This window comes from Fundulus heteroclitus, unplaced genomic scaffold, assembly GCF_011125445.2.
Source record: "Fundulus heteroclitus isolate FHET01 unplaced genomic scaffold, MU-UCD_Fhet_4.1 scaffold_47, whole genome shotgun sequence".
NCBI classification, from domain to species: domain Eukaryota; kingdom Metazoa; phylum Chordata; class Actinopteri; order Cyprinodontiformes; family Fundulidae; genus Fundulus; species Fundulus heteroclitus.
In genome coordinates this window covers 2,037,616-2,048,783 of record NW_023396890.1, presented here as the reverse complement: position 1 = coordinate 2,048,783, position 11,168 = coordinate 2,037,616, and the positions used below count along the sequence as shown (strand labels likewise).

Sequence of the window (11,168 nt, the reverse complement as noted above, 5' to 3'; positions counted from 1 at the left end):
GTCTGCCATTTCTCTACATATTGTTTTAGATTGACAGACTTTAACGTTGTTGGTAAATAATTTTTAAATTAGGGCAGATTTAACAGGCTAAACATCGGACCATTTCTTGTGTCTTGTTGCTTTTGTGCTTATTTTTCAGTTTCTTAATTTTTCAAAGAGGTTTCACCTCAGGAGTTACTCTCCCTGTCAGCTGCTACTGAGGGGCGTCCACAGCTCCTCTGACTAGGAGAGGAGAACAGCAGGCACAGAGAGCAGCTGCTGATGTTTGAGAAACCGGACGACACCGCCGGAACGCAAAACCAAATAAGGTTCAAACTACAGAGCAGACAAAGTCCAATCAGTGAGCATGAAACAACATTAACGGCTATTTTCCATTCACTCACTTGGTTTGGTGGCCCCCAGAGCACTTGGGGCACCACGCGTGGTGCGTGTGGGTGGAGCACTTTTACTTTTCTCCCACATAGAAAGTACTCCTGGGTCAATGTGAGCTTCTGAGCTTTCTGTGTCTCTGCTCTGTCTTCTCTAACATAGAAAGTACTCCTGGGTCAATGTGAGCTTCTGTGCTTTCTGTGTCTCTGCTCTGTCTTCTCTAAGCCCCAGTGGGTGGAGGCAGATGAGCGTTCACACTGAGCCTGGTTCTGGTTCTGCTGGAGGTTCTCCTCCCTGTTAAAGGGGAGTTTTCCTCTCCACTGTCGCTTCATGCATGCTCAGTATGAGGGATTGCTGCAAAGCCATCAACAATGCAGACGACTGTCCACTGTGGCTCTACGCTCTTTCAGGAGGAGTGAATGCTGCTTGGAGAGACTTGATGCAACCTGCTGGGTTTCCTTAGAGAGGAATGTTAAACCAGGCTGACTGGATAATTTAAGTGAATCGACTTTGGAAAGAACCTTGAGATGATGTGTGTTGGGAATTGGAGCTCCATAATTAAATTTAATTGATTTGAGGAGCTGCTGCACTAAATTTATACGACTTCATATTCACATTTCAACCAAAATGCAGAGGTGGGAGTAATTAGACTAAGGTCCTCAACAGCTACTTCTCATTTTTGCAGACTGTTAACCTTCCTGCATCAATGTTGCTTTCTGCGACAACTACAGCCGTTCTGGGGACAAGTTGTCGCGTTGGAACCAACAACTGTGTGTTAGTAGAGAATATACCTTTGCTGTCCCTCAGTGGGGACATGAGTGACTGCAGCCAGCAAAGTTAACGGTATCTGAAAACACGCAGAATCTCACAAGGGTAAAATATATAAAAACAAAAAAAATTAGAATATGCGACTGAACTGTAAGTACAGATTAAGAACATATAAACATAAACCATAAAAACACGATAAAGTTAATTAAACTAGCATATTCAGGAAATACTGTAGATCTGCAACTGGAAAAAAGGCCAAATATGTACCTTGGTATATTTATGCATTAGACACCAGAGCCTATGTGCAAGATTAAAAAAACAGCAGGGATGTAAACACTTGTCAGGTAGAACACAAAGTCTTTTATTAACCAATTTTATTCTGCGTTCATTTTAAATCAGACCACAAACATCCAGGGACTCACAAAAAAGAAAAAAGAAAATCAGACTCGGACTCATTAAACGTGGATAAATGCAGATAAAAGTTTTCAAAGACGACTCGTATTGTTATTCTGGTTACTGAGAATGGAACCTTAAATAAACATAAAATGAGTTTGTGCCATTTTTAGCCAATGAGTGCTTTTCAACTGGTTGATTTTCATGTTGCAACAAGTTGTGAATTTTTACCACATTTACCTGCAGACAGACATCACTGAAATATTAAATTAATAATCAGAGGGTCTTTAGCTCTAACGAAGGTCGTGGAGCCAATTAATAAACCTAATTAACATAAATTAATAAAGGTGAGGCTGGCAGGTGAGCTGGTAGCTTGAGTTCCCTTTTTAAATAAAAACTGTAATAAAACAGCCGAGTTCAAAGATCCACGTTTTAATAAGAATAAAACATTATTTCAGGTAACTTTGCCCACATATACAACATCCTCTAAAAACACAAAGACCATTTTATTCAGCAACACCCTCCCTTTAATCCTATCTTTTAAAACTCACCTGCATGCAGGTAAGCTCATCAGGTGAGCTTGGCCCTCTGCAGGTGAGCGGGCACGCCGGCCTCACTGTGCAGGAACTCGTAGAGCGCTTTAGCGTTGCTGGCGTTGCCGAGGCTTTCCTCCAGCCTCTCCTGGCTCAGCGCGGCCAGCTCCGCCAGGCTGGCGGCGCTTTTCATCAGCGCCCTGAAGTTCTTGGCGTTAACGCCGGGCATCTTCATCAGGAAGTCGTACGGCCCCGGGTTGTAGAGCGCCGCCGATTCCCCCACCACGTCCGACTCGGCCGTGACCGCCTGGGCGGCGGAGGCGTCGGGCTCGGGCCGGCCCCGCTTCAGGTCCAGGAAGAGCTCGGCGGTGGCGTGCGGCGAGGGGCACCACAGGATCCTGAGGCGGGGGAAGTGCAGCGTCAGCAGCGTCAGTTTGGAGGAAACGTCGTTTGAAGAGATCTCGCTGCGGAAATCGGACCGAGCCGTCAGGGAGAAGGGCTTGGCCGGGTCGAACTCGATGAGCAGCACCGGCTTCCTGTAGTAGCGGGTCATGGAGAGGCACTGGGTGTAGAGGCGTCCGCTCTGCAGCGAGCCAATCAGGTCGCTGACGCTCTTACGCTCCACGCAGGTGTCGGGGGTCAGGATGTAGTCGCCCACTTCCAGGGTGACGGGCTCGATGTCCAGGCCGCGGCGGTGCAGCAGGGCGGGAAGCTCGCTGCGGAACTCCCGCATGTCTACCACGACCCGGGAGGGTTCGCCGGGCGGCTCCTGGCCCCCTGGAGACGCAGGCCCCATTATAACCAGACCAAACAACATATTTATTCAGAAATATTACATTTAATTTGATGGTTTTGGCAAAAATAAAACAAAGGTTTAAAAATAAATGTAAAGATTTAAAGGAGCTGGTCAGTTTATATTGTGAAAAGTGAAAAGATTAACAGTCGTTCTTTATTTGTTGTTACAGTCAGATAATACGAGTTTAATCATTTCTTTGTGTTTGTGCTTCGGTTTGTTCTCTAAAACATCTCAGCAATTAATAATCAATCATCCCTGATTGGTTTTAGGATCAATTAAACCACGTCTGGGTCACAGAGGAACAGGGAGGATTTAGCAGAGAAGCAGCCCATAGGGCCACGGTAACTCTGGAGGAGCTGCAAAGATCCACCGCTCAGGTGGGAGAATCAGTTAAAACGACGGCTGTCAGTCATGGACTCCACAAATCTGACTTTTAAGGAAGAGTAACAGAAAGGAAAGGCGATCATAAAATAAAACCAGAAGAAGTAATGTTTGCTAAATGGTATAGTCAAAGTAAGAATCTATGGAAAGTTGATGTTCAGACGCTCTTTATCCAGTCAGACTGAATTATAGATATTTTGCCATAAAGAACAGACATTTAGTCTGTAGAAGTTGAGACGGTAGAGAGACACCTGGGTCTGGAGGACTAAAACCAAACCGGACCTCCTTCAGTTTTATGGAGAAGAGGCAAAAGCCCCAAAGGCCTGCCGCTGTAATCCTGGTTCTAAACTATTAGAACTAAACAAACAGAAACGTTTCAGGTCTGTAACCAAACCCACTCCAGGCTCTCCTTCCACGATAAAACCCTAATAAAGACATTCAGGTTTGAGGTTGTGACAAAATGTGAAAAGCTACAGTGGAACACTGAAGGAAGACCAACCTGCTCTCCGGGTGTTAGTGGTGGCGTTGGCAGGCTCTAAATTCCTGGCTAAGTCTAAGTTGGTGTCCTCTCGCCCTTCTCTCTCCTCTGGGATGACCATGGTAGCTTTTTCTCTGCATGTAAACACACACAGAGTCAGAGAGGGGAAAGAAAACTGAAGGAGAGAAGGATCCAGAAGAAGGATGATCCGGACCTGATCAGGTGCTCGAAAGCTTTCTTCTCCTTGGCCAGCGCCGTCAGGTACTTCTGCTCCTCCGTGGAGCCGCCGTAGATCAGGAAGTAAACTCTGAGAGGCTTTCCGGGCCGGTTGGCTTTGTAGATCTCCAGCTGGCGGACAAAACTCACTTCTGCGTCATAGAGCACCACGAAGCTGGGCTCCACCTCGTGCAGCACCCGGGTCAGGCTGTGCGGGTCTGTGCAGCCCTTCAGGGGGTGGATGACGGTCAGCGGCTCCTTCAGGACGCCATAGTAGGCGTCAGAGGACAGATTTAGCTTCAGCTGTTCTTCCTCGCCTTCATCTTCCTCCATCTGACCGTCCTCATCCTCGCTGCTGCCCATCCCTGCAGCTCCAGACTCTTTCCCCATCATCTGGGTCAGGGTCAGGGAGGGTCTGCCTTTGCTGGCCTTGGTGCTTTTAGTCTTAGCGGGTTCCTTTCCCTTGGTGCTCTTCTTCAGCCGCCCTCCGCCCTTCCTGTGTGAGTCCAGGTCGTACGCCGCCGCCGCCGCCGGGTCCCGTTTAGCCACGGTGCGGGCGTACAGCCGGTTCAGCAGCCAATCAGAGCCGTGTTTGATCAGCTGCTGCAGCTGCGCACAGGTCCGGTCGTCACCGGCGCAGATCAGAACCCGACCCGCACCTGACGAGGCGACGGGCCAGTTAGACGGCTGTTTAGTGTGCCCTCCTAAAGTATTCATTATCAGGAGGGAGGCTTGCTGTATAGAACCTTATTTTATCATTATCAAATGGTTTCTGGTCTTTTTTATAAACATATTACGTGGCTATGTACCTTTAATTCAGGGACACTTTCCACCATGTGAACAGCTTCATGACGTGTTAACTGTGTTTTGTTACATTTGGGAACAAATTAAAGGAACCTTTCCCTTATTATTACCTGTGCTGTAAGACTTAGAGAAACAAGATCACATATTTAAGTGAAAAACTACAAACGTTTAGCTCTGACCTGATCCATGCTCAGAGCTCCTGTTCTCCTCCTCGATCTCCTTCAGCACCTCAGTCAGAACCTCCCACTTTGGACTCTTCTCCAGCACCAGCTCCCGCTGCACCTCTGTGGACCAGACACACCGAGCCTTTAGTCACGACAGCATGAATAAAGACAGGAAAGAAGAGCCGACATCAGGTCCAACCGTGGAGCTTTACCCGAGGCAGAGGAGGACTTCTGCTTCTCCGTCTCTCCTCCGAGTCGGAGTTTCTTTTTGCTGTCGGGGATCCGGTAAACTCTGCTCCTCGCATTCACAAACATGGAGGTACTGGAGTCCAGGAAAAGCCAGCCTGACAGTGATGTTTAAAGGTAAATAATTACAACCATAAAAGCCTACAGACAAGTATTCACGCTCCTTCTCACCTTACAACCACAAACTTCAACGTCTTCATTGGGATTTTAAGAGACAAACCAACACAAAGTAGATTATAAGGGTGGGATGGTTTTCAGTGAGCTGAGCTGTCTGAGTCAATTTCTCCTTCAGCAGGAGAAACCTGACTTCTTCTCCTGTTTCATCTCTCATCCAAAAGGTTTCAGTTCAACAAAGAGGAGAAGAAGTCCAGCTGCCTTCAGCTTGAGAAGAGTCACGTCCTGGATGACTGGGACTCTAACGCAGGAAGCAGTTTACAGTAATTACAGCTGCAGCGCTAGCAGCGTTTGTCTCTGCCAGATTCACAAATAGATTTACATCTGGACTTTGACTAGGCCGTTCTAACCCATGAATCCATCCCATAACATCTCAGGCTGCTTCTCCTGCAGGAAGGAGAACCTCCACCTCAGTCTCAGGTTCTCCTGCAGCCTCTAACAGTTCCATCCATCTACCTGCTAGATGCATTGAGGTTGATGGTTGTAATGTGACTAAATATAAAAGTTCAAAGGAATCTAACTGTGATTGTAAGTTCAGGGCGACTGGTTTCATTTTAGCTGACCTGAATTGGAGCCAAAGCTCTTTTGGCTGCAGCGCAGCGACTCCAGCAGATTGAGGAAGGTGACGCAGTCGTACTGGGTGAGGTAGAGAAGGAGAACCCTGAGAACCTTGAGATCCTGAACCAGGGCTTTGGTCTTTGCTCCCAGCTGATGCCACAGGGGATCCAGGTAGTGACGGATCATCTAGATGGAAATAACGGAAAGCAAAATGTGTGCTGGAGAGCCCATGAAGTGATGAAGGAGCCGATGCTTTGCTGAAGGGGGAAACGAGACCAGTCAGTCAGTAGAAACCTTTTCAAACGCGTTTCCTAGCGTGTTCTCCAGTGACAGGTCCTCGGCCTCCAGAGAAGGGTTGTAGCGCTTCAGCTCCTTCAGGCAGGCACCCATGATGTCCAGGATGGAGCTCTGGATGGCTTTCATGGCGGGCGTCAGCGACACGTGCAGCTCCACCACCTCTGGCTTGTGTCTGTCCAGCGCCGCCTTCACAGACGCCTGGAACCTGTGGAGTAAAAAAACAAGTGAAAGAACGACGACAAGAAAAACAAGAGCTTTAAGATGACAAATTAAACGATGAGCTAATGTTACCTGGGCCACAGGTAGAGCTTCTTGACGAACAGGTTTCTCATGACGCGCTCCACCTGGCAGAAGCCGGAGGAGAAGGCTGTGGCCTTGTCAGTGAAGGCTTTGATGAAACCCGTCTTGTTCTTCTGTCTGAACAAACGAAGGATGAACGCCTCCTGACACGACTCGATGATTTTATGAGCTCGATACACCAGGATGCCTGGGGGGGGGGGAGATACTGTCATCATTTATACGATGCAGGAACCTAAAAAGCACAACCACCTCCTGTTGCACAGCTTCCTGCGCGAGGCGGTGTAAAAACATGCTGCACCTTATTTAATTAGACTTATTTCATGTGTTTGCACCCGTTTACGTCCATAGATCCAGAATAAACACCTTCTTATTTTGTTAAAACGGTGATAAATCTGTCACGGAGAGCCCATATTTTTATTAATTTCAATTATTTTAATGTTTAACTATATATATTGTTTATATCTCTATTTTAATTTGACAGTTATTTTCAGTTGTATGTGTGCAGCACTTTGTTGACATTTGTTCTTGTATTCATAAATAAATGAATAGATAGATAGATAGATAGATAGATAGATAGATAGATAGATAGATAGATAGATAGATAGATAGATAGATAGATAGATAGATAGATAGATAGATAGATAGATAGATAGATAGATTAACTTTATTGTCCCAAAGGAAATTTGATTTGGGTTACAGACTCTGGCTGCTACATAGTCCAAACTATGTGTCACACTGCATTCACACATAACACTACTATAAAAATTCCATTATAAGACAATAAATAGATACATAAAGGAGCATGTTACATTATATTCACAATAAAAATTTAAAAGAAGAGAAAAAAATAATAATAATGATGATAATAAATAAATAAACATGTATAAAAACCGTTCTTTAAAAAAATCTGTTTTAAGAGATACTGAAAAAAATAAAAATAAAAGAGCATGTGTCAGTTTAAATGTTGAATACTGTTGCCTATTCCACAATTTACTGCTTAATGCTGAATAATTACAGCTTCTTCTATTTGCATATTAAAAAAATCTGAACAAACATCTAACATGATCTTATTCTTTAATAAAAAAAACAGCTGTTCATAGTGAGAAAATAATATAAACATATTGGTCATTCCGGGTTTGTTCATTTAAATCTGTTGTGATTTTTTTTATCTGAATCCACTGTTTATTTTATAAATAGACTAATAGAAATAATTTATAAATAGACTAAAGAAAAAAATGGAATAACAAATAATAAATTCAGTAGAAACTTTCAGGTTCTTCATGTTGTTCTGCTCTTTATAGACCAGAAGAAGAGGCGTGTTGTCAGTCAGGCTATCTCCTCATGTAGCCGTCGTTACCTGGATCACAGCGATGGGTGGCGCTCCTCTAATGGTCTCATATGTAGGCGCCTTCTTTCAGCCAGCTGGCTGGCAGTGGGCAGCGACAGGTGGCATCACATTAAAAGGGCTTTAATTAATATTTAACGGCCTAAAAAGCAGACTTTCTTTGAGTTTTGGTTTGTTATGATACCTGTAAGCTAAATGTGTAAACGAGTTCCACAGAAATTAAAACAGCAGCTCTTGCTTTAGGATCCAGGCTCAGAGATAAAAAGGCATCTGACCTGATATAAGGTGAGCAGGGATGCGGTCAGTGAGGAAGTCCACCACCAGGATTCTGCTGGTGACGAACAGAACCCCCCCTTCGCTGTAAACGTTGTAACGCTCAGCGCTCTGGACATCGCTGGTCACCGTCCTGGGCAGGTGGCTCACACCTTCCACTCGCAGCTGCTCCGTGAAATACTCCTGAGGGGCAGAAGGACAAGCATTTCTGGAGTTAATACGCGTGTTACCTGAAAACAGGGAAGAACTGAACATGAAGTCAGAATGAGGCGTTTTTCAGCAGAAACCTAGATATAGTTTTACTCCTGCTGGGTCATTATTATTTAGAAGTAAAGCTACGCGCACAATCTCTGACTACTTTACTCACCTGGAGTCACTGAATGACAAACCGAGGAGTTTTTACCCTCATAGTTTATGTTAAAGCCGTTTTTTTGTTGTTCTAATGTTATTTAATATCTGCTGACTCTGCTGTGACATTTGGTGACGTGAATAAACGTAAATGTGTGATTTACACTGTTCTAACACTTATACACTATATACTGTAACTATTCATTTCAAAAGCTTTATGTTGGGAACAAAATTAGATCTGAAGTTTATTTTTTTTCTGGCTGAATTTTTTATGTTGTAATGGTGCCATTTATTCATTTATTGTTTGTTTTTTAAATCCCACAGCAGAAATGTACATTGTATCTGATTTGGTCATTTTTGCAAATTAAATCAGATGTTATGATTACAGTTACTCAGTGCTTGGGTTGTCTTATTACCCACCTCATGATGCTCTGATTAATCTATACGTAATTAAAATAGATATGATCTGATGCTGTGTTTACAGCCGTTATCTATTTAATTAATTTTAAACTTATCTCCATCATTTACATATGTAATTATTATTAGTGACAACACTGCAGCCTCCACTCTAAACTCACACAAAGAGTTTATACATTTTAACGCCATTTAAACCCCCAGAGGAATAAAATAAAAGCGGGAGCTCCTTTAATAATTATTGTTTGTTTGCTGTTAGCCGTCAGTTGTGGCCGTGGAGAAACAGCGTCCGCACCTGTTCAGGTGTGCTTGTGTTGAGCAGTAGGACCAGGCTGCCCTCCTCCGAGTAAACCCGCATGAACTGCAGCAGGAGGCGGTCTATCCCCAGCCCCTCCGCCGCCACCAGCAGCCCGTCCGACTCGAAAAGACTCAAAAACATCTCGGTCTCGAACTCCAGCAGCGGGGCCGCCATCTTGGAAGTCCGCGGAAGCCGTTAAAGGCGACCGGGAAGCCCCTTTATTAAGCTACTATCAGCTACTATAACCACACATAGACATAATATCTCTTTTATTATGTCTAAGTCGCCACCGGCTACCAGCAGAGCCGCACAACGCAGCTCTGGATGTTTTGAAACTTCACACATCCGGTGACGTCACAGAACAAGGAGAGACTTCCGGTGAGTGTGGCGCTCATGGTGAGCAGCGCCCTCTGGTGGAAGTAATGATTATGGCTGCTGGAAACCTGTTTTTGACAATGACGAATTTATAAATAGTATAAATTGATTTTTAGACATTCTTACATCCATGAAGCTAAATATGTTTTAAATGGTAAAAAAAAAAAAAAAAAAAAAACTGTTATAATGGCAAAATATGTATGTTGGTATTATGTTCTGGATATTTTTTAATACTGTGAAATGTAATTACAACAAATGTGAATAACTGAGAAAAAATGGATATAAATACTGTAAAAAAATATTAAGTAACATAACTGACGTAGGGTTGCTCTAAAATGGAATAATGGGGGCATATATAAGATTGTTTCTTTTCATTGAAGATGCCTTGATTTGGGAGTGGATTACTGTCTCTATGAATTTTAAAGGCATACTATGCAACATTTTTCAGTTAATAAATGTGTTCCATACCATTTTGGATGATTAAATGAGTCATTTCAGGTCGAACAAAGGTTTTCTCGGCCGCCCTGGGGGTCTGTGGGGGAAATACCGCACTTGCAAGAGCAAGAGCTCACGGCCCGCACACACAGAAGTCTCGCTTTACGGCGAGAACTCCATGTGTTTTTGCCCTGCCATTCACTATATGCACGCGCGAAAGCAACAACATAAACATGCAAGCATATCGAGTTTTATTATTATTATTATTATTATTATTATTTTTTTTTTTTTTTTTTTTTTTTTTTTTTATCTTGGCGAGACGCTACCGCGGCAGCCGCGGCGAGGCGGCGGCGGTGGCGGTAGCGTCTTGCCAACATAAAAAAAAATAATAAAATAATAATAATAATAAAACGGACGAGGCGGCGGCAGCAGGGGCCGCGGCTTGGCGAGGCGGCGGCGGCGGCCTCGCCGATAGCGCTGCGGGAAGCTTGATGTTCATACCTTCACTGTGTTAGTCATTGTTTGTACTGCAGTTTTTTCCACTTTTCGTTGCGTTCGCCTGTCTGCTAAGCTCAAACCAACCGCGCCTGGCTTGACGGAGGAACCAGAACAGCTGAGCATCTTTATGACAGTGCACTTTTACTTTCGCCCTCTGGGGGGAGCCTCGCTGGAAAATCAACCCCGGTTGCATAGTATACCTTTAAAGCTATTTTACAATTAAATAAATAAAACATGAATGAATGAGTTAAAGTGGTTACGATGCAATTTATTAAAAAAAGAAGCAAGAATTTTTGTTGTCACCATGTGTTACCATACTGATTTTTCTTTTTTTTTTTATGAGACAGAGACCAGCTCAGGATGCACACAGATTACATTTAAAATGCAGACACAAGAAGATATAATATTTCCACACATTTCATTATGAAATCAGTTGATTGCACTGACCAACACACTTCCCAAGGAGCTTAAAGGGTGTAAATAGTCTTTCAAGTCCAAGAAGTCTGACAGCAGGCCCTTTGTGAACGATATAGATTACTGTGTTGTTGCATAAATTAGACTCCCAAACACTCCTTCGATGATACACTTTACTGCACACAGTAAATATTGTGCAGCAATCTTAAGCCTTCGTTTACAATCAGACTTTCCCTGAAAAATTAGAGCGTGCAAACAGGCATTACCAGCAGCGTGATTGCAACGTGTAAC

The 11,168-nt window shown here is 44.0% G+C and overlaps 1 protein-coding gene across 1 annotated transcript; it reads right to left on the bottom strand.

The window, feature by feature from the left end:
• Positions 1 to 1,697: 1,697 nt before the first annotated feature.
• Positions 1,698 to 9,515, bottom strand: ercc4 (excision repair cross-complementation group 4). Its single transcript, XM_012866470.3, has 10 exons — positions 9,153 to 9,515; positions 8,098 to 8,278; positions 6,469 to 6,664; positions 6,175 to 6,382; positions 5,886 to 6,066; positions 5,115 to 5,246; positions 4,918 to 5,022; positions 3,933 to 4,593; positions 3,740 to 3,852; positions 1,698 to 2,840 (listed from the first exon to the last, which is right to left on the bottom strand). Exons 1-10 carry the CDS (start codon positions 9,327 to 9,329, stop codon positions 2,101 to 2,103), a joined length of 2,694 nt encoding a protein of 897 aa, XP_012721924.2. The 5' UTR covers positions 9,330 to 9,515; the 3' UTR covers positions 1,698 to 2,100.
• Between the last annotated feature and the right edge of the window lie 1,653 nt (positions 9,516 to 11,168).